The following is a 22,169-nucleotide window of genomic DNA, read 5'->3' as shown; positions in this document are numbered from 1 at the left end:
GACTACTTCGTATCTAAGAAAGCAACATATGTAACCAAAAAAGAATACGATCAAGGCTAATCAACTACACCCAAGGTTTTGTTTTTGTTTTTTTAAGAAGACTAAAAGTGGGTGACTAAAGTGGAACTTTCAACATGATTTCCCATTGGTCTGTATGGACCTGTATCTCTGTACTCAGTGTCCAGCTGCTGTCTCTCTGCCCATAGGGAGGGAGTCCCATCTGCTCTGTGTGAGGCTGTGACGGATCGACCGCAGCCCGCTGTGCCCCTACTGGGACACCATGCTAATGAGACACACCTCTGTGACAGGTGAGACCACACTCACCCGCAGTGGACATCAACACACACAACCAAACACATACAAACCCAATGCACACTTTTTTTTCATAATTTTTTTTTTTTCATACCTTTCAAAATGGGGTTTTAATTTAGTTAACATTTACGAGAACAGCACTGACATATTAATTTCCATCTGTTATATACGTTTTGGTACTGTACAGATGCGCAAGTCAATGTCCATCTCCATCTCAGAGACTCACAGGCTCCCCCAAGAAGTAGGTCCTCCTGTCAGTGAGTATGAAACCTCAGCAGTGCAGAAACAAGCACACACACACACACACAGTAATGTCCCCTTTGAGGGTCCCTGGAAAAACAATCACAAATGGGGGCCGGAGGTTGTAGTCTTCTGGCTACCAGCATTGAACCTCTTTGTCCCTGACGAGCAGGCCTCCATCATTACATTACACTACACTACCCAGCAGTCACTGGGGGTGGGAACATTCAGTAGTATCAATGTGACAGCGTCAACCACGATTATATTATAACTTTTTATATCTGGTGAGAGGATAAGGAGTACCAGAAGTGTATATTGTCTTCTTCTTGTTGTTTCATTTCCTTTAAAAAGGAAAATATATATATATATAGTAAATACATGGGTCAAAATAGAATGAGTAACACGACAGATTGATCACAATTTTTAAGTTGCCACACATAGTTGGGTATATTTGACTGTCACACATGTTTGACAAAAGAGATCGAGGGCAATCAGCACAGTTTCTCTCTTCTCGTCAGGTCTTGAGAATGAATGACAACTGCCGAACAGGGGATTCTTCGCACTGCAGTGAAGGTAAGCGTTTAGATACAAAATAATTTAGCTTTAGTTCATATTTCTGACACACAAAGTCAGGCTTCAAAAAACAAAATATATATCGAGCATTTCTGTGGCATTTTTCACATCAAACTGTTAATTAAAAAAGAAAAGAAAAGAAAAAAACATCTGACAGGGTTTGACAGTACCTCAATTCAACCCTTTCTGAATGTGTGGAGAATTGATACAACAAACTTCATGTCATTCATACGTGGATCATACACCTTTAGAACATCTAAGAGGATGTGATGGTGGGGGGGAATATGCAACCCAGTCCACACAGAACAACGTACTGACTGGTCATAATGCTATTGTAGGTTTTGACACATACTGTTGGTGGTGGTACGCATATCCTGATACTGTGGAGCATGGTATCTTACAGTAAGACGTTTTGCAGACAAGCGCTTTAAACAGTACACAGTTCGCTTGAGGGTTTGGAACGTGGCATTATTTCCACTATGGGGGGGTGAGTTATGGAGTGCTCCTATCTTTTACACTGATTAAGAAAAGCAGGACTCCCACCCCTCCCTCTCTCCCTCCTTCAGGTAAATGAGGTGGCCTCTGTCCTCCCATTAGCACCGCTTGTTTACGTTGCAGATGTTTGGTCAGCCGAGACGAGTGAGCTCCCCCCATACTCACACTCCCTCCTCTCTCCCCCCGCCCCCCGCCCCCTCTCTACAGGGAGGGTTTCATGCTGCTCCAGAGACCTCCACCGTTCGGCTACGAGGCACAGGGAAGCTACGGCAAGAATCTGTCGTTCACCACGGAGGGAAACATGAAGAACACAACGCTTCAAGAAATGCACAGTGCAAATAGGCTTCTTTTTTTTTCCTTTCTCCTTTCTCCGCTCTCTCTATCCGAGTCTCTTCACTTTGTGCAGACTGAGACATGGGCAGGCATTGAGGAAGGGGAAGAGGGGGGGGGGGAAGAGAGAGAACGCAAGCTCTAGACTGCTCTCCCCCCAGTCTGTGTCTCTGTCAGTCTGTGTGTGTCCTGCCCGGGGGGGGGGGGGGGGTGGGTGGGTAGGCGGGCTCTACTTGTACAGACTCATGGTGGGGCTCTGGTACATGCACATGTAGGCGTCACACAGCAGGCGGCGGGCGAAACCCTGGATGCTCTTGGGGTCCAGAGCGTGCAGCTCCTCAGGGGTCATCTTCAGGTAGGCCCCCACCTCCGGACAGGGAGACACCTGGGGGATGTTGAAGCCATTCTGCCCTCCTGTGGCGGAACAACAAGCACACAGACTCACTCACACATACAACATGGCACATAGGACTTTAGGAAACACACACCTTACTTGGAGCACAAGTTATGCACCAGGTATGTGACAGCAGCTGGTGAAACCGGGAACAAGTCGGCAACTAATCAAAAAAAATTTGGACCTTTATTCTGAAAAAAGTAAATAAATGTCAAGGTTGTTGAAAATCAATGACACACTCGCTAGCCAAGCCAAAACATTGCAATGCAATGGATTCAGTGAGTAATCCCCTGCATTGCAATGTTTTGGCTTGACTAGCGAATGTGTCATTGATTTTCAACAACCTTGAAACTTATTTACATTTTTTTGGAATAAAAGTCAGAACATTTTGATTGGTTGCCGACTCGTTCCCTCTTTTCACCAGCTGCTGTCACCAATAAGAATCATTCTATGAAGCGAATAACGACTATTACTATAACCACTATAATACATCATAACTGAGGTGTTTCTGCTGAATGTATGAAATACTGATTGATTTTGACGATACACTGAATTTCTCCCATTTCTAGAGAAGTCCTACAGCAGCAGTGAGGTAGACCTTACCGTCGCGGTCGGCCATGCTGTCAAAGAAGAGCCAGGCAGAGTCGGCAGCTCCGTACTTGACGAAGGCCACGTAGTGACTGGTCTCGATGCACAGCACGGCGAAAAGCTCCATCCTCTGGCGGGGGAAACTGCCCTGCCGCCACACGCCCTCCTGCAGCTCCTTGGGTACAGAGAGCTTGCCGTGCCGATGGCTCTTCCTCCTCGGATGGAGATGAACCTGAGGGAGAGACAACGAACACACACACTTTTTATTTTTCTGAGAGTGCTAGTTTAATTTTGCAAGTCGGCAACCGACCAAATGTTCAGACTTTTATTCTAATAATACATTTCGGCGTTGTTGAAAATCAATGAGACACTCGCTAGTCAAGCCAAAATATTGCAATGCAATGGATTCGGTGAGTAATCCCCACTACTACCTAGTTAGTGTAGAGCAGTGGGGATTACTCACCGAATCCATTGTATTGCAATATTTTGGCTTGACTAGCGGGTGTGTCATTGATTTTCAACAACGTCGAAATGTATTTACATTTTTCAGAAACAAAGTCTGAACATTTTTATTGGTTGCCATTTGCCAACTTGTTCCCACTGTCACAATTGGTCTATTTCTCAGAATGATTAATGTTAGCTCTGTAAAAAAAGTATGTTCTATTAAATAACTGTAACAGTTTGGAAAAGTAATTTGTCTCTCAAAGACTGCTGTTAATATTTCCACTATTGTATTGGGTGTAGAACCTAGAAAGTTAGCCGAAATTGAGTGATTCTTTAGGATTTGTCGCCACCCAGTGGTCAGTTCTGCTGAATCACAAGTCCCCTGGATGGCCTAGTCGACATAGAGGAGATGCTCACCTGTGTATTGCACTTTTCACAGAACTGTTTAATCTTCCCAGCAGTGATGTCGCCATCTTCATAACACTCCCTGCACTCGTACAGTGCTAGACCTCCGCAGATTCGACACTCTCTGGGAGCTGGGGATATAAACACAGGGCTGAGGGGTCCAGTCTATCACTGGTATGTATGCATATGTGACAGCAGTTGGTGAAAGTGGGAACAAGTTGGCAACCGACCAAATGTTCAGACTTTTATTCAGAAATGTTTGCCAAAATATTGCAATGCAATAGATTTGGTGAGTAATCCCCACTACTCTACACTAACTAGGTAGTAGTGGGAATTACTCACCAAATCCATTGCATTGCAATATTTTGGCTTGACTAGCCAGTGTGTCATTGATTTTCAACAACGTTGACAACATTTTGTTTGGTTGCCGACCTTTTCCCGCTTTCACCAGCTGTTGTCACATAAGCTATGATTGAATGATTACACACATTACTTGTCACCATGGAAACCAATCCCAATTTAACACCAAAACAAAACCATTCACAAATTGCGTGATATTCCAATCTCCGTCACACAACACAAACAAGACTATCACTCACTGTCTTCCAGTAAGTCTGTGATGTCTAACTCGAGTGAGGGGAATATCTTGTTGAACATCTTGAAGTCCTTCCCAAAGCGAGGCATCTGGATGATAAGGCAGGAAGGAGCCTGCACGAGAGAGAGAACATGAGGTGCGTCCCAACAGTCTGTCCTCGATTCCCAAAATCCTCCTCCTTCCTTCCACGCGCCATTTAGCTGACGCTTTTGCGGCCACTTATTACGTCTAGATCTGAAACGTCATCAAACATCCCCAGGGCTTCAATAACTACAACAGAATTGTATCTGCACTATAATTCTAATACTTGATTGCAATCTGCAATCAGCAGATTCACTCTAGGACGGACCACCCAACCCCTGTATGAACCAGCGGAGCAGACATCTGGTAGACAGACAGAACAGGCAGGTAGGTCACCTCAGCAAACTTGAGGTCGCTGTTGATGAAGGACCACTCCAGGAGCTGCTGGCTGGTGGGAACGCCCACCTTGTCCTTCTTGTCCATGAAGATCTGGTAGAAGTAGCAGTCCTGGACCTTCTGCCCTGCTGACCTGGAGGACAGGGTCAACACAGACATATACGCTGATATTAGCTTTGTACAGCATTTGGAAGTAATATCTTAATATCAGTAAAACGGTAAGAAGAGAATATGCACTGGTCCCATTTCTCCACCCAACTTCCCTATGCAAGGAATTGGTCGAAGCATGGGCTCTTCCCCTCTCAATTCATGTGGGGGAGGGCACAAGTGCATACTTTAGGACAAGGATGGAGAAACGGTCCCCGCAACAGGGCTACTTTTATCAGAGACTGACCTTAGTTTGAGTAAGGGGTCCACTCTCAGTATATGATGGAAGAGGATATTGAGGAACTCCTCCGGATCTGCGAGGTCAAAGGTGAATATTAAAATTGGACAATGTGTTAATATGCATACATCCCCTAATATTCAGGGTCGAGTTCTTAAAAACGTTTAAAGAAAAATAATCGGGATCATTGTGATCCAGATTAAACGTTTTGAACAAATAGGCCCAGGTACAACACTCATATATACTCATTAACATGTACACTCATCTAACACTCATTAACATGCAGGTCTTACACACCTTTCTCTTCAGAAGTGAACCCCGAGGCAGCTTCTACCTTCTCCAGTATCCTCCTGAGTTTCATCACTTTGGTGGCGCACACATAACCATGTCTACAACACAAATACAGAGTGCATAGAAATGACATAATTAGTTAACATTAGGCTTATTATTTAAGTCAAGAGTATGTTTTCATTTGTCACTTATCCTGTTATGCAATATATGTGGGGTGCGTGCGTGTGTGTGTGTGTGTGTAGAACTTGAGAAAACATACGTATATGCGAAGGGGGTTGACTATTTCTATGTGGGGGGTGTGTGTGTGTGTAGAACTTGAGAAACCATACGTACATGCGAAGGGGGTTGACTATTTCTATGTGTGTGTGTGTGTGTGTGTGTGTGTGTGTGTGTGTGTGTGTGTGTGTGTGTGTGTGTGTGTGTGTGTGTAGAACTTGAGAAACCATACGTACATGCGAAGGGGGTTGACTATTTCTGTCCGCAGCAGCTCCTGAGTCTCTCTGTAATACTCAACGTCAGTCTTGGACCGCGGCCTCAGCAGGACGGTGTCGAGGACCGCGCTGAAGGAGAAGAGGCTGAACAGGGACGGAGGGGGAGAGAGAAGGAACAAATGAGCTAATTTGATTAACAAATGTCTCTCAAAATGGCCAAACAACACACGCGTACAGTAGTCCTTGGGCCAAACCCCCAAATTGAACATTTCACTACCAAATTCTGGGCAAATCCTAGATGTGATTTTCTTATTCCTATACATCCCTAGATTATGTTTTGATATGATAGACCTTTTGGATTGGCAGCTTATTAGTAGTTATCACCTCGTAAAGGTACGGAGTGCTTTTTTCAAAACCGGAGTTTTGCCTAGAAAAGTCCCCTGCCATATCTTGCTCCCCTTCGTATGATTCGCGCCTAGCTGTGGTGTGGTTTTGATAGAGACATGAGGCTTTACATGTTCTTTATGCGCCTGAGTCTCCTAAACACGTAGAGACCAACCCCGAGTCGATCAATGATTCCTACGATGAGCTATGGTAACTTTACCGCACCTACCCCCTACCGATGAATGCCTAATTTTTGCGGTTTTCCGGAGGTATTGTGCGGTAGGTGTGGGAAAGTTACCATAGCTCAGCGTAGGAAGCTCTGATCGACTCGGGGTTGGTCTCTACGTGTTCAGGAGACCCAGGCGCATAAAGCTAACCTGGCTCATGTCTCTATCGCAAGCACAGCCCGAGCTATGCGCGACTGACGTGAAGGGGAGCAAAATATGGCAGGGGACTTGTGGACCCGAATGCAGGACACTGAGGCGGAGTCAGATGAAAGGTCAAACCCATGGATGGGTACATTTATTGTTTTCTGAATTTGTATGTTTAAATATACAAATGATACATTATCTACTTAAAATATGCGTTAATTTACATAGTTTTCCAGAATAAAAATCTAAAACAAAGTGCTTAAAACAAATAAAGTGTGTGTTTACCTCCTCAAATAAATTAACTTAGCCCCAGCCAGATCCATATTTAGAGGTAAGTTAGCAAGCTAGTTTAGAGTTAGTGGTAATGTATAGCTGGTTACTGGTTAGATAACGAAGCGACCTTGGTTTCCCTGAAAGGTGCTATATAAATGCAAGTTATTATTATTATTATTATTATTATAACTAGCTAGCTAGTTTTTTCTACCATAAATCATCTCCTGAAGCCACAACCATCTCCCACTACTGAGGCTACAGAGCAGCGATGTAACAGCTTCATTGACTTTTTCAGATCCAAGGTCAACAACATTCGCTCTCTGATGCCCAGCTCTTCCTCTCTGTCTCCCTCTGCTACCAACCCCTCGCCTGGGAGTTTGCCATCTCTCCCATGTTTCACAGAGGTTCAACAGAGCCACATTATGGAAATCCTTAGAGGAATGAAATCATGCACTTGCGCCCTGGACCCCATTCCCACTGCTCTGCTCAAGTCATACACCAACCTTGCCTTCCTGTCCAAGGTGCTAGTGAAGGAAGTTGCTTCCCAACTCCAGGATCACCTCAAACACAACAACCTGTTTGAAAGATTTCAGTCAGGCTTTCGCTCAGCCCACAGTACAGAAACGGCTATGCTAAGGGTGACGAATGAACTGCTAATGACATCCTCCTGGACCTGACAGCAGCATTTGACATGGTGGATCACACTATCCTCCTAGAGCGCCTCCACACCACCATTGGACTCTCAGACTCTGCACTGAAGTGGTTTCAGTCCTATCTCTCTGGCAGGACTGAATACGTCTCACTGGGAGGATGCAAGTCCAGACTTCTCCCTGTTACCTGTGGTGTTCCACAGGGGTCGGTTCTCGGCCCCATCCTCTTCATCACCTACATGCTCCCCCTCGGTCGTGTCATCACCAGATATGGGATGTCTTTCCATTGTTATGCTGATGACACACAGCTCTACATTAAAACTACCCCAAGCCCCTCTGCAGCCATGTCATGTCTCACCACCTGTCTTGAGGAGATAAAGGCATGGATGAACAACAACTTCCTTCAGTTAAACAGTAACAAATCCGAAGCTCGTCTTGTTGGCACCCCACACCAGGTTCAGTCTTCGCCCATATCACAGCTCACCTTCGAGGGTCAAGTCATCCTCTTCTCCTCCTCAGTTTCAAATCTGGGGGTTAGGTTTGACCCTCACCTGACCTTCAGTGACCATATAAAACACCTGTGCAAAACCTCCTTCTATCATCTCAGAAATATTTCCAAACTCCGTCCCACTCTAACCCTGTCAGATGCAGAGAACTTGTCCATGCCTTTGACTACAGGAATCCGCTCTTCATCGGGATTCCTGGCAAAAGCATACAGAAGCTGCCATACATCCAGAACAGCGCTGCCAGGATCCTGATGAGAGTCCACAAATACAAGCACATAACCCCTGTTCTACACTCACTACACTGGCTCCCTGTCTCATTCAGGGTTGACTACAAAGTCCTTCTTCTCACCCACAAATGCATCAACGGACACGCACCTCCCTATCTACAAGAACTCATCACTCCACAAACCTCCACCCGCACCCTCAGGTCTTCAAACAGTTTGCTCCTCCAGGTCCCCAATACCAGGCTCCGCACCATGGGGGACCGAGCCTTCTGTTCGGCTCCGCCGTGCCTGTGGAACAGCCTTCCTAGCCAGCTAAGGGCAGTACAGAGCCTGTGCAACAGCCTTCCTAGCCAGCTAAGGGCAGTACAGAGCCTGTGGAACAGCCTTCCTAGCCAGCTAAGGGCAGTACAGAGCCTGTGGAACAGCCTTCCTAGCCAGCTAAGGGCAGTACAGAGCCTGTGCAACAGCCTTCCTAGCCAGCTAAGGGCAGTACAGAGCCTGTGGAACAGCCTTCCTAGCCAGCTATGGGCAGTACAGAGCCTGGACTCTTTTAAGACAGGCCTTTGACTGTTGAACTGTGTTCATTTTTGTGATTTATTTTGAGTTGTTTTACTATGTTTTTAACTTATTATGTTTTAGTTTTTTTTACTCTGTAGCACTCTGAGATTCTTTTGAATGAAAAGTGCAATACAAATAAAATGCATTATTATTATTTATAGTTAATAACACTTTAGTTAGCTAGCTAAACTAGCAAAGTAGCCTGTTGTGTACCCAGGCTTGAGACAGGGTTTTATATTGTAGTAATATTAATGTAACTTAATTTACATTAAATTTACAGAAGATTCCTTGTTTGTAGCCCCTCTAAGTTGTAATGAGATCTGCCCCAAGTACTGCACCCTGACAATATTTTAGTTTAGAATAAGGTTGGTAATTTAATGTCAAACTAGATGTATTCCTCTATTTCAGAGACCCACATCATCAGCAGTAAGTGTAAGTCTAATGATGGATCCAACTTCAGGTGAATGCAGCAGCAACCTGCCAAGAAAGCGGCATGGACAGCATCATCCACTGCTCTGATGATGGACAGCATCATCCACTGCTCTGATCATGGACAGCATCATCCACTGCTCTGATCATGGACAGCATCATCCACTGCTCTGATGATGGACAGCATCATCCACTGCTCTGATCATGGACAGCATCATCCACTGCTCTGTCATGGACAGCATCATCCACTGCTCTGATCATGGACAGCATCATCCACTGCTCTGATCATGGACAGCATCATCCACTGCTCTGTCATGGACAGCATCATCCACTGCTCTGATCATGGACAGCATCACCCACTGCTCTGATCATGGACAGCATCACCCACTGCTCTGATCATGGACAGCATCATCCACTGCTCTGATGATGGACAGCATCATCCACTGCTCTGATGATGACTCCAACTCAAACCTGGTGTCACCCCAAAACCTGGACTTATGGAGAACTTTGTTGAGGGCGGCAGAAATCAGAAAACATCTCCCAATTTTGGACCACACCTACCACCGGACTCCATACACCTACAGCTTTCACTGCCTTGTGGGCTAAATAAATGTAACTGTTCATCTGCCTCCGCCTCAGTGTCCTGCATTCGGGTCCACTCCCGTACAGAACGTAGGCTAACACACATTTTAAATGACAGCAGTCCATACTTTAAGAGGGGATAAGGTATTAAACTACTAACAACAAGGTCCAACAAGGTCTATCACATCAAATAATAATCTAGGGATGTATAGTAATTAATTACTGTCTTTATCCAATCTGTGGTCCAAATGTTCTTTAAAGATATGCAAATTAACTCATATTTTAAGTAGATAATACATCATTTGCATATTCAAACAGAACATTTCTGAAAACTTGTAATACAAAAAATTATTGTCTCAATGTAAGTAATCAACTGGGGAAGTTTCATGGTGATATCTATTAGGTAAAAAATTTTACCCATCAAAAAGTCCCCGGCCATATTCTGCTCCCCTTCGCGTCAGTCGCGCATAGCTCGGGCTGTGCTTGTGATAGAGACATGAGCCAGGTTAGCTTTATGCGCCTGGGTCTCCTGAACAAGTAGAGACCAACCCCGAGTCGATCAGAGCTTCCTACGCTGAGCTATGGTAACTTTCCCGCACCTACCGCACAATACCTCCGGAAAACCGCAAAAATTAGGCATTCATCGGTAGGGGGTAGGTGCGGTAAAGTTACCATAGCTCATCGTAGGAATCATTGATCGACTCTGGGTTGGTCTCTACGTGTTTAGGAGACTCAGGCGCATAAAGAACATGAAAGGGCTCATGTCTCTATCACAATCACACCACAGCTAGGCGCGAATCATGCGAAGGGGAGCAGGATATGGCAGGGGACTTTTCTAGGCAAAACTCCGGTTTTGAAAAAAGCACTCCGTACCTTTACGAGGTGATAACTACTAATAAGCTGCCAATCCAAAAGGTCTATCATATCAAAACATAATCTAGGGATGTATAGGAATAAGAAAATCACATCTAGGATTTGCCCAGAATTTGGTAGTGAAAAATGGTTTGGCCCAAGGACTACAGCACCCATCTCACATAGGAAGGATAAGTTGTAGACTGAGGGTATATGGAGTAATCAGTCAGTTCAGGGTAGGGTTGGGTGGGAATACCGTATACCGCGGTATTTGAAAATAGCAACGGTGTCTGTTTCAATACCCTTGTCAAAAAAAATAATATATATATATATATACAGTATATATAATATATAATAAACTGTTTGTCCAGCACCACTGTCTGTGTGGTTGGACACGCTATGAAAGTGATGACAGAACTGTTTGTAAACAATGTAATTTGTCAAATAAATAACCTGTCAAAAAAGACTATGTAGGGTTCTCCTCAGAAGAAGGATACGCTATTCACAGCACTCGTCTACCATAACACATTCTGTGCTTTGCACATTTTTCATCTCTGCTGCAGAAAGGCCGAAGCTAGTGCTTTGGGTCCACCTTTCACCAGCCGCTGTCACAAATTCATCATTTGAAATTGGCGGCCCCCTTGAACTCGCCCTAGTGTGATTTTTAATCCTGCGGTAATACCATATACCGCGGTTAAATTTGATGACGGTTTAACAGTGTAAAAAAAAATATATTCTACCCAACCCTAGTTCAGGGTGTGTATTCATAAAGCGTCTCAAATGGTGCTTTTCCATCAGCAGCCCATGTCGGCCCAGTTCGGTTCGCGTCAGGTCGGCCCAGTTCGGTTTAGATCAGTTCTGGTTTTCCATTATACACAAACCGACCCGGACTAGTAGGAGGAGTAGACGATAGTAGGCGGAGTTACGCGTCACACGCAGCCTGGCAAAAAGCTTCCGGGTGTACACAGCAACAAGTGATTTTTTTGGAGAGAAAGAGAAAGAGAGAGAGGAAGCTATGTACACATAATAAAGTCATGTTTTTTGAACCCTTAAAACCACTGCCTTCACTTGTCTGCTTTATGAACTGTAGTATCATCATCGGGAAACGCCGACAAGACGCGAATCTACCGGCATTTGACTCATGAGTGAACGGTGAAAATGGCTGGACAGCACAGCAGCAGCGGCCGGGTGAACTCCCGGTTCATCGAGTTTACGGTTAAAAGCATAACTTCTCGGGGTGTCAGCGCGGTGGTTAAGGGCTCAAAATGACCGTAGACAGATGGTGAAGTTAGCAAAGGAGTATTGTGTTTGTACCACCTCCACAGCCGGAGTTATACACGGACAAAGACGGTGCATAATAGCGATTTTTGTTTTGTGCTTGTTGTAAATAAAAGTTCTATGATTCATTGAAATGACATTAAACTAAGATAATACGATGGTCAGCATAATTTTTCGAATCTTTATTAATAAGCTATTACAGAAACTGTAGTGACATTTTCCTAGAGTGGTATTTCAAGATGGCGGTTAGTGAAGAAATAAATATGGACTTGGGATGACGATTTTCCATTGACCAATCAACGGTGTGCAGCGTCACACGTCACACGCAGCCTGGCAAAGAGACCCGGATATGAAATTGTAGACCCTGGGGTCGATGTGGAGCTAAAGAAGCGAGCTGACCTGGGACCGAACCGACCTGGGACGACTAATGGAAAAGGGGAACGAAGCGGGCTGACCCGGGTCAGCACCAGGTCAGCACCGTAGTGGAAAAGCCCCATAAGTAAGAGTGCTGAAGTAGGATCAGGTCCCTCCTGTACTCTGAGTATTCTTTCATTGATGCCAGTAGCCACACCACCCTGCTGGCTGGTCTGGGAAGCTAAGCATGCTGGGTAAACCTCCGTCCATCTATGGATGGGGGACCATAACAGGTTTCTGGAAGTGGTGTAGGAAGAAATCCCAAGGCACTCATCACAAGAGTAACCGTTAACGCCGGGGTCCTGGTTAAATTCCTAATATGGCCCTCATACCATCATGGCCACCTAATCACTCCTACTCTGAAACGCTTTATGAATATGGGCCCAGTAGTCATTCTGGTGTAATACACAAGGATGGAGATCAGGGGAGGCTGGTGGGGGTAGAGATTGGAAGAAGGGCTCATGGTAATGCATGGAACGGAATAGGGAATGGTATCAAACACGTGTGTGATCTCATCCCCATTCCATGGGGAGATGAAGCTCCACCCCTGTGTGTGTCGTCAAGCTAAGAGAGTTAACTCACCAGAAGAGGGTGGAGTCCAGGTAGCAGGAGTTGTAGTGGCCTTGGATGCCCTTCTTCTTGCCCACCATGACGTCCAGACCATCGTTCTCCGTGCGCGGGGGAGTGTTCTCGTGCACCACTTCGCTCAGGTAACCCCCGAAAGCTGCAGCACAGACAGAATGACTTAAGGGGGTTCACACTGCTACAGCGACACTGGGTTCAAATAGTATTTGAAACAAATGTCATAAAAATGTGTTGAGTTTGCCTGGCACAATGGAACAGCCCCATAAGAACAAAACCCACCCACCCACCTATCACTTCAGACAAGGCTCAAGAAAAATACATGTATTTGAAATACTATTAGGTCGGGACTGGACTGGACTGGACTGAGCGGTGAGGGCAGTGACTCACCGATGGAGTTGCAGCGTTCTATGGGGTTGGAGGAGTGGTGCAGGGAGGGGAAGCGGGAGTCGGGCCGGCAGCACTTCAGCTTCACAAACAGGGCCTTCTTGGGTGGGCAGCTGAAGTAGCGGGTGCCTTTAAAGGTGCCATCTGTGCAGCCGACACACTCTTCCTCCTAAGGACAGAACACACCAGCTTGCTCACTTTTTGGATGACAGTGCCATTGGTTTAAAAAAATAAAAACATTATACAAAGCCCTCTGGTGTTGTAAGACATCAGAGGCTACGCCTCCAGCGTGTGTGTGGTCTCTCACCAGCTCCAGGCCGGCCAGTGGCTCCAGTAACCCCGGGGGCAGGCCTACCCAGCGGATCACCCCACACAGGGGCGGATTCTCCTTCACCTCCACCAGAGAGCCCACCTCCAGGCCGGGCATCCCCCGGGGGGGCGTGGGGGGCCGTGGCGAGGGCGGGGCGGGGGGCGGGAGCTCGGGTTGCTCCCCCATCACTGATTGGACAGAGAGGGAGAGGGGGCCATGGCTCATGCTGCCGTTGGGCCCCGTCTTGCGGCTCAGGCTGAAGGGCAGGGAGTGGAACTTGTTGTCATTGGACAAGGAGGTGGTGGAGGGCGGGGCCCTGGAGGGTGGAGAGGCCTGGTTGAAGTCAGGTGGCGTGTCTGTGAGAGACTTGGCAGGGTCCTCCCCGACTGCAGAGGAAAACAACAGTCCAGAAATTAACTATCCTTGTCCTAAGATGCTATACGCATACACAGCATGTATCAATGTGGAGACGGCACATCTGCATTCAACATGAAATGCTGTTACATTCTTTTATCCAACAGTCTGAATAGGTACTGTACTGTCTGAGTGCTGAATTGTGTCTACGTGTCAGGAGACATCAGGTCATATCAGCATTCGTGAATTAACTGGGAAATGTGCTGAACATCTTTCAGCACTAAAAACAACAACAACAACAAAATCTAAATAATAAACACCTAAACTTATCTAGTTATCTATATTAGCAAGTCTCCACATTGATACAGCCACAAGGTAACCTGGGGCCCACGATGGGTTGGTCTTCAGAAACAATCAAAACACCAATGTAAAAGAATACAGGAAAATGTACAGTATGAATATGAGAGGGGTTGATTATACGGTGATACAGTGACGATGATCACAAAAGCCAGTGAAGGGGTGATTGGGAGAAGGGGTGACTGAGAACATTGGTCATAAACCAGTGTACTCTGTTACGAGACCAACACAGGCAGGAATCCTCTCATTTGTTCTGCAATGACTCATTATCACCACTAGGTGTCCCCAACTCTAGATTCCACCAATAGGACTATACTCATGATGACCAAGGCTTTTAAGGCTACTACACCAATCATTCGGAAACCATTTGCATGAATTAACATCAAACATTCGAATCAGGGGAGGCTGGTGGAGGTAGACATGCGAGGACGCCGTCCTCCGATTCCTACCTCCACCAGCCTCCACTGGTTCACATATTCATAAACACCGTGTGGTATGGATCACAGATGACGACACATGTACAGTACAGTTTTACAATAGCGCTACACAGTACCTTCTACACCAACCCCCACAATGTGCCCTCACACCATCACCCATGACAGACTAAATCTCCTCACTAATACCTACTACTGAAGGCTTTTGATAATGCTTACAGGACAAACTTACAGCACAAATGTTAAATTGTTCTCAGAGAGAATACATGATGCAAGTAGTTTGATTTCTAACACTCTATTCTACGGTTTTGACAGAACATTATTAAAAGCCTTCTGTAACCCGATGAAGACCGTGCCACACCACGTACGCCATGCAAGTGCCAGGGTTGACTCTCACATTGAATGGGGATGAAAGAGGACTCTCAATAAAGGGGTCTTGATAGCAAGATACTGCCTCAGCTCACTGGAACATGAAAATAACCATTAGTTTACTAATAAAGCATATCATAAATAGCATTGCAATTGAGTGCAGAATAAATGAGTGCAGTTTGGTAATTTGATACTATAGAGCAGTGTTATTCAAGCCCATTCCTGGGATCCTACTATCTTGCGTTGTTCAAGTTTTAGTCAAGTTTAGTTTAGTCAAGACCAGTACTGACACCCTTGATTCAGCTGATGTGGATCCTTAATGATTAGTTGGATCAGTTGAATTAAGTGCACCCTTGCTGGACTGGAACTTAACGCCTGCACCAGTGGAGGCTGGTGGAGGTAGAAAACCAGAGGGCGGGCTCATTGTAATGCAATGAGGAACAGTGACAAACACGTGTGTTATACCATTCCTAGTTTAATTCCATGCGTTACGATGAGCCCGTCCTCCAGTTTCTACCTCCACCGGCCTCCCATGGCTTGACGCCCAGTGGGTCTTCAGCAGCCAGACTGAACAACACTGATAGGGACATGACAAATCAACAGGACCCTGCTATCAAGACTGTACGCGAGTCTGGATCTCACTTGTGTTTTACCTTCATCAATGTACCATGTGCTTTTGGATTTGGACTGGACTGGGTGATCAACAGAGCTGCCATTTAAAGTATAATAAAACTCAGACTTGCTTCTACTCCCACACTGAAGACCTAAGCCTGCAAATAACAGAAGTCAATAGAGAAACAGAAAATAAGCAAGTGCGTGCATGTGAGTGTTTGTGTGTGTGTGTGTGTGTGTGTGTGTTTGTGTGGGTAGACGCACGCACGCATGTGTGAGCGTGAGAATGTCAGGTGTTTGTTTGTGTGTGTGTGTGTGTGTGTGTGTGTGTGTGTGCTAACAACAGGATAGATAAGATAAGATAAGAGGGGGGGGGGGGCAGGAAAGCAGTTCCTCAAAACAGGGTGCAGGAACCATGCAAGGCACATGACAGTCCACCACTGCACAGGACTCCACTCCATACCATTCAGATAGGCTACGGAATTCAAAAACAGGGATTTTTCGACAATCGCTCTCATTTCCCTAAACCCAAGTTTATCATGCCCCCTTTCAATAATTAATACGGTCCCATTACTTATTATTATTATTATTATTATTATTATTAGATCACAGCATCAGTAGTAAAACAGGTCCATGTTAGTGACAGCAGTACCTTTGCTCTTTGGTTTGCTTTGGCCAGAGGAGGACTTGCTGTCACTGGTGCTGCTGCTGCCTCTGGGGGCAAAACTGTGCTTTTGCAGCCTTTGGTCCTGCATGGAGAACTCTGCACGGCCCACAAATACACTGGTATTAGAATCATATCCCTCCACCAGAACACATGATTATAGGCGACTGCAAAGCACAGCCAAGTGATGAGATCTCTATTGACTGAATGGGACCCTCAGTTCTCCCTGCGCGGCGGCTCTGGGGCTAGGTCGTGTATCGGCTACTGTGCGGCTGTGTCTGATACAGCAGGCAGGGGGAAGAGGTTTAGAACAGTGCCATAGAATAATCAGCTACATCTGCGGGTGACTTAGCGAGGCCAAGTGAAAAGCACACTTTCACTCCGTGCCTTTCAAGTATCGGCAGGCAAGGCAGGTCAACATGTTCAGTTTTAGGTTTCAAAGAGCGAGAGGTTTTCAAAGAGAGAATGCATTAAAGGACATTTATAACCCCACACTTTTCAAGTGTGTCCAAGATGTCAAGGCATCTTCTAAACCATCAGTTGTGGGGGGGGGGGAGGGGGGGTTGAGGGGCTCACATAAACAAATCAATAAACCAATGGGGCAGAACAAAGAGGCTGAGCATCTCACTTGACTTTCAAAAACAAGCGAGCCATCGCACAAAAGCCCCTCTGTTATGGCTGCCAGTAAAACACAAACACTGGACACTCAGACACGGCTTAAACGCTCGCTTGCCCACCCAACACACTGAACAGATCGCTGTTGATCTGTTATTCCCAACAAAAAAAAAGAACAAATAAATCTAAATAAATAAAAGACGAGGTACAACAGTTAATTTATAGAATCGAAAAACGAAAAAAGGGGTGGATGTGGGGGTGGGGAATACTGGTCAAACTCACCTGGCATTACGTCACAGATGGGGACGAGGAGGGTGTGCTCCAAGCTGGCGAAATTACACAGCAACTTCCCGTCGACGACACCGTCCCAGTCCCCGATAGGATTGTCCTGGAAGAGCCGGAGCAGACAGTGCCTTGTTAACATCTGCAGGCGTTCCTCATCTCCACCAAAACCTGTACTTACACTCTGCCACACTGCAATTAACCACAGCTCCCTCTGTACACCACTTCACCCAAGTAACGGGCCTCCCTACTCTCAACCAGCCTCTCTGCCTTCCCCTTGCGTCTTAAAAGAAAAAAAAGAAAAAAAGAAAACACAGTTGTTTAGGTCATCCAGGACCTGGTCATTCCACCACACTAATCTCTGTGGCTCTGTGTGTATGGCTGTGTGTGGCCAGTGTTGTTGTGGTGCTTGTGGCTGTGCTGGGTAGCGGAGAGGCAGGGCGAGGCTAGAGCTGGAGCTGGAGCGGAGTGGAGCAGTGGGCTCTCCTCGGCTGCCCGCTGGCCCCGTGCCACGCTGTTGGTCATACAGCGCTCTGTCTTTACCTCACTTTCCCCGCGTGACTACCCTTTGTGTGTGTGTGTGTGTGTGTGTGTGCGTGCGTGTGTGCGTGCAGTCCCAGACTGTGTGGGCTAATGCTGCTGCTACTGTTACTGTTACTGACAACCAGCAGTCAAATGCCTTGGTCATGCATTTGCATCTTTGCTTAACTTAACTGCCCTCTGATTCCACTGGCAACAGTACACATAGCTACCACCAGCCAGTTGCACTACACAAACGGTATCATTCTTTGCAGAGCGTTCCTCAATATACAATCATATGGATCGTACAAACCAGGCTCTATTTAGACAAGACACACCACACAACTTGAAATGTAACTTGTATTCGTAGGCAACTTTGCTCCCTATATTACTGTTGTGACTGAGTGTATGACAGTGTTTATAGGTGTGCCGTTCTCTAGGAAACAGCAGCAGGCTAAGGAGGTCCTTCCCTCTCAGTGAAGCCCCTGTGTCTGTGTGAGTGTGTCTGTGTGTACACTATGTATGTATGTCTGTGTACTGTGTCTGTCTGTCTGTCTGTCAGACTGTCTGAGTGTCCGTCTGTCTGAGTGTCTGAGTGTCTGAGTGCCTGTCTGTCTGTCTGTCTGTCTGAGTGTCTGAGTGCCTGTCTGAGTGTCTGTTTGACTGCCTGTCTGTCTGTCTGAGTGCATGCCTGTCTGTCTGTCTGTCTGTCTGTCTGAGTGTCCGTCTATCTGTCTGTCTGTCTGTCTGTCTGTCTGAGTGTCCGTCTGTCTGAGTGTCTGAGTGCCTGTCTGTCTGTCTGAGTGTCTGAGTGCCTGTCTGAGTGTCTGTTTGACTGCCTGTCTGTCTGTCTGTCTGAGTGTCCGTCTGTCTGAGTGTCTGAGTGCCTGTCTGTCTGTCTGAGTGTCTGAGTGCCTGTCTGAGTGTCTGTTTGACTGCCTGTCTGTCTGTCTGAGTGCATGCCTGTCTGTCTGTCTGTCTGTCTGTCTGAGTGCCTGGGTCGGGGGAGGGACCTTACCATGTCCACTCCCACGTAGTAGCCCAAGCTCTCGTTGCCTGGCAGCAGGTCACAGAAGATGATGGTGCCTCTCTCGGGCCCCTCCCGGGTCTGGACCAGGACCCGGGAGTTGATCTCCAGCGGGGGGAAGTCAGGCTCCTCCTCCACCAGGGCGACGTGGTCCACCTCCAGCTCGCCCAGCTCCTCCTCGTCGTCGTCCCACAGCTCCAGCTTGTCCAGGGCCACAAACACGCCGCACTCGTCCTCACACCGGAACAGCTGGCGGCCCTGGTAGGAGCCCTCGGTGAAGCCCTGGCCGCGGCCTTCCTCCTGGTGGTGGTGGTGGTGGGGAGGGGAGGGAGAGAGAGAGAGAGAGAAAGAGACATACCGGTAATCAGAATCAGAGGATAACTTGCCCAAGTATGAACACTCCATCATTATGAATGTGGAAGAGGGGGCTCTTGGAATGTATCGGTCTGGAAAGACCTACATTATTAAAGGCAAGCAGAAAGACTTTGACAAGCTGTGGGAACCATACATGAAGAACATGTAGGATAGAATATTTTATACAAAGTGGAGGAAAGTTTTGTTTTTGTTTTGTTTTTATTCAATCCAAAATTGATGCAGGTTGTGTGTGTCTATCTTTGTTATTGTATGTTTCTCTTTCCTTGTTTTTTGTTGTTTTTTCTTTGGTGTTGGTATATGAAAATGATAATAAAAATATTGTGAAAAAAAAAAGAAGATAACCAGCCTAGTCAGCAGGCTGCTGCAGGAGGGGAAAGTGAGCCGTCCTACAGGAGCTGTGAGGGTTTGTGATCGATACTGCGGAGGGCATAACAGCATGCTAGAACTGTCACGTGGCAGAGAAGCTGCATTACTCTGAATAATCTCTGCAACCAGACTTGGTGATGTGCAGCAATGGGCAGGGTTTATCCAAGGATATTTGAACAAGGTGGCACTGGATTGCGTTATCAAAACCGACTTGTGTTTATTAAAGGTACAAACGCTGACATGCTGAATTAACCGAGGAACATGTTAACGATTTCCATTTCGCTTTTTTTACAACAATGTCATTAGCGATCAAAGACAGTTACTCCAAGTCATTCCAAAGTATCTGTTTACTTTGCTCTGAATTACAAGGTGGCCAAGTCAACAAGGTGACACAGCTTCCCTCTTCCTGTACATTCTCAGGGGGAAACCCTGATTCAGTGTATTATTATTTTTGACATTGTAAATATTAAACACACTGTATGTTAACCTATGTATCTGAAAGTGTATGGAATGTGTGCGTCCTGAATTTGATAGGCGCCATTCAATCAGGGTGTTGATCTGAGCTGAACCACAGGAATGTGCTAAGCCCTTTGTGCAGGGCAAGGGTCAAAGTCCCTCTACCCCTCTACCCACTCACCCAGCCCACAACTGGACTCTGAGGAATAAACACAACATTGTGCTCTAATATAAACAACCCTTTGTATCTCACTACCTTACTGCATCTTTACAGAATGCATTGCAAGACAGAGTGAATTCACTAGCTTTAGCCTTGTAAAAAAACAACATTTAACACAGACGCCTATAGCCATTAACACGTAGCTGAGAGCCAACCGGTTATGAAATATAGGGTGTATTAATTAACAGTAAGGAGGATGACGGGGTTCTCACCAGCAGTTCCACGCCGAACCAGATTCCGGAAAGGGCCCTGTCGGGGAGGAGCGACCCCTTGAAGCGGACCACCCCGGGCAGGGGCTCGTCCCCCGAGCGCAGCTGCACGCGCACCTTGGACCCGCAGTCGATGTCGCGGGCGCGCTCCAGCCGGGGCTTGTTGCACAGCAGGCCGTAGCGCTCCTCGCAGTTGGTGATGGGGAAGAGCAGCTCGGCCAGCTTCTCGTCCAGCTCCACCACGTCCCTCTCGTCCAGGCTCAGCACCACGTTGGTCTGGTCCAGGATGCGCAGGCTCCTCTTGCCCTTGCTGACCGGCAGCGTGCGGCCCAGGCTGTTGCGCTCCTGGCAGGCCTGGCCCAGGCTGCCACGGGGGATCCTCAGGGTCTTCTGGGGGGGCTTCTCCACCGTGCACTCCTTCACCACCATGTAGAAGCGCCAGTCCTCCCTGAAGCCCCCGCTGGGCTTCTCCTGGCTCCACAGGGCAGAGCTCATGGCTGTGGCTGGGGCATACCAGGGGAGACGCTGAGGGGATGGGCTGGTAACACAGGGCAGCAGGCAGAGAGGGTTCGGTCACAGGCTCCCGGCCAGGGGTCCCCTCATGACCTCTCAGCTGGCTGCCTGCATGCTTCAACACACACTAAGGCAGGACCTGCATGCGAAAAAGAAATGATGTCCAGTTATTCTGACAGTATTGCCTCTGTAGAGATGCCCAAAACGCTGAGTCTTGTTGATTAGCAACAAGCAGCATAAATCTCAGTTAGCCTACCGTACTTCTTTGCAGATTCCTTAATAAAGTAAGCCTATGCCTTCAACGCAAACGCTGATGGAGTGTTTCTAAAGTTTGTGATTTATCTTCTCTATAACATCTGTCATCATATTCCTTTAATAAGACACGGAACCCTCAGCCAACTGCAATCTAAAAGTGGACTAAATCTCATTAGCATGTCAAAAACAGTTTCCATCAAGTGGGGAATTGAAACTTTGCAATAGCCCTTAAAGAGGTATTTGGGGAAACAACAAGACACTCACACAGCACAACTCTGACATCAGCTCTGAATCATTTAGTGATTAAAAACTGTGGTCAAGATATATTTAATTTTAATTTAGGCCTGATGCAAATACTTCCAATACTGTGGAAGCAAATACTAAAATCTTGCAGGCTATTACCCACATCCAGGGTAGCTGGATAGGTGCCATAATAACCACAGGAAAACGTTATGGTGAAAACTAGTTGCGAAAATCTACCAAACCTAAATAAATCCAAGCTAAGACAGGTTTTTTTTCCCTCTTGATGAGAGGGGTGATGCTGGGGTGAACAGTAGGTCTGTTGCCACGTTAAATATTTACATAAACAGATTCTGAGTCAGCCGTTATTCAAACACTGAGTCTGACACTTGACAACCGGATTTCCCCTTGCTGGGTGATTGCGTGAGATATGAGGTAGGACAGGGATGAGCAGCTACTGTCTGTGGGGAATTCACAGACTAAACCACACAACTCTTCCTGTAAAACAATAGGTTCACCGCTGTAGGTGAACAATAGGTTCACCTCGCCCTGGTTCACCTCGCCCTATCTGACTAACCAACTATCAAATGGGAAGCAAAAGC

The 22,169-nt window shown here is 46.6% G+C and overlaps 1 protein-coding gene across 1 annotated transcript; it reads right to left on the bottom strand.

The window, feature by feature from the left end:
* Positions 1-1,822: 1,822 nt before the first annotated feature.
* Positions 1,823-21,054, bottom strand: cyld (cylindromatosis (turban tumor syndrome); the record flags this gene model as incomplete). The annotated part of the gene is made up of 16 exons (XM_080539437.1): positions 1,823-2,364; positions 2,948-3,164; positions 3,794-3,912; positions 4,381-4,489; positions 4,794-4,926; positions 5,188-5,254; positions 5,476-5,567; positions 5,922-6,044; positions 13,004-13,145; positions 13,394-13,559; positions 13,698-14,086; positions 15,868-15,984; positions 16,479-16,589; positions 17,388-17,493; positions 18,925-19,233; positions 20,563-21,054. 16 exons carry the CDS (start codon positions 21,052-21,054, stop codon positions 2,180-2,182), a joined length of 2,877 nt encoding a protein of 958 aa, XP_080395563.1. The 3' UTR covers positions 1,823-2,179.
* Between the last annotated feature and the right edge of the window lie 1,115 nt (positions 21,055-22,169).

The sequence above is a fragment of the Nansenia antarctica genome (assembly GCF_963989245.1).
Source record: "Nansenia antarctica genome assembly, chromosome: 9".
NCBI lineage: Eukaryota > Metazoa > Chordata > Actinopteri > Argentiniformes > Microstomatidae > Nansenia > Nansenia antarctica.
Note: the sequence above shows the minus strand (reverse complement) of the source record. Positions and strands in the feature narration are given on the sequence as shown.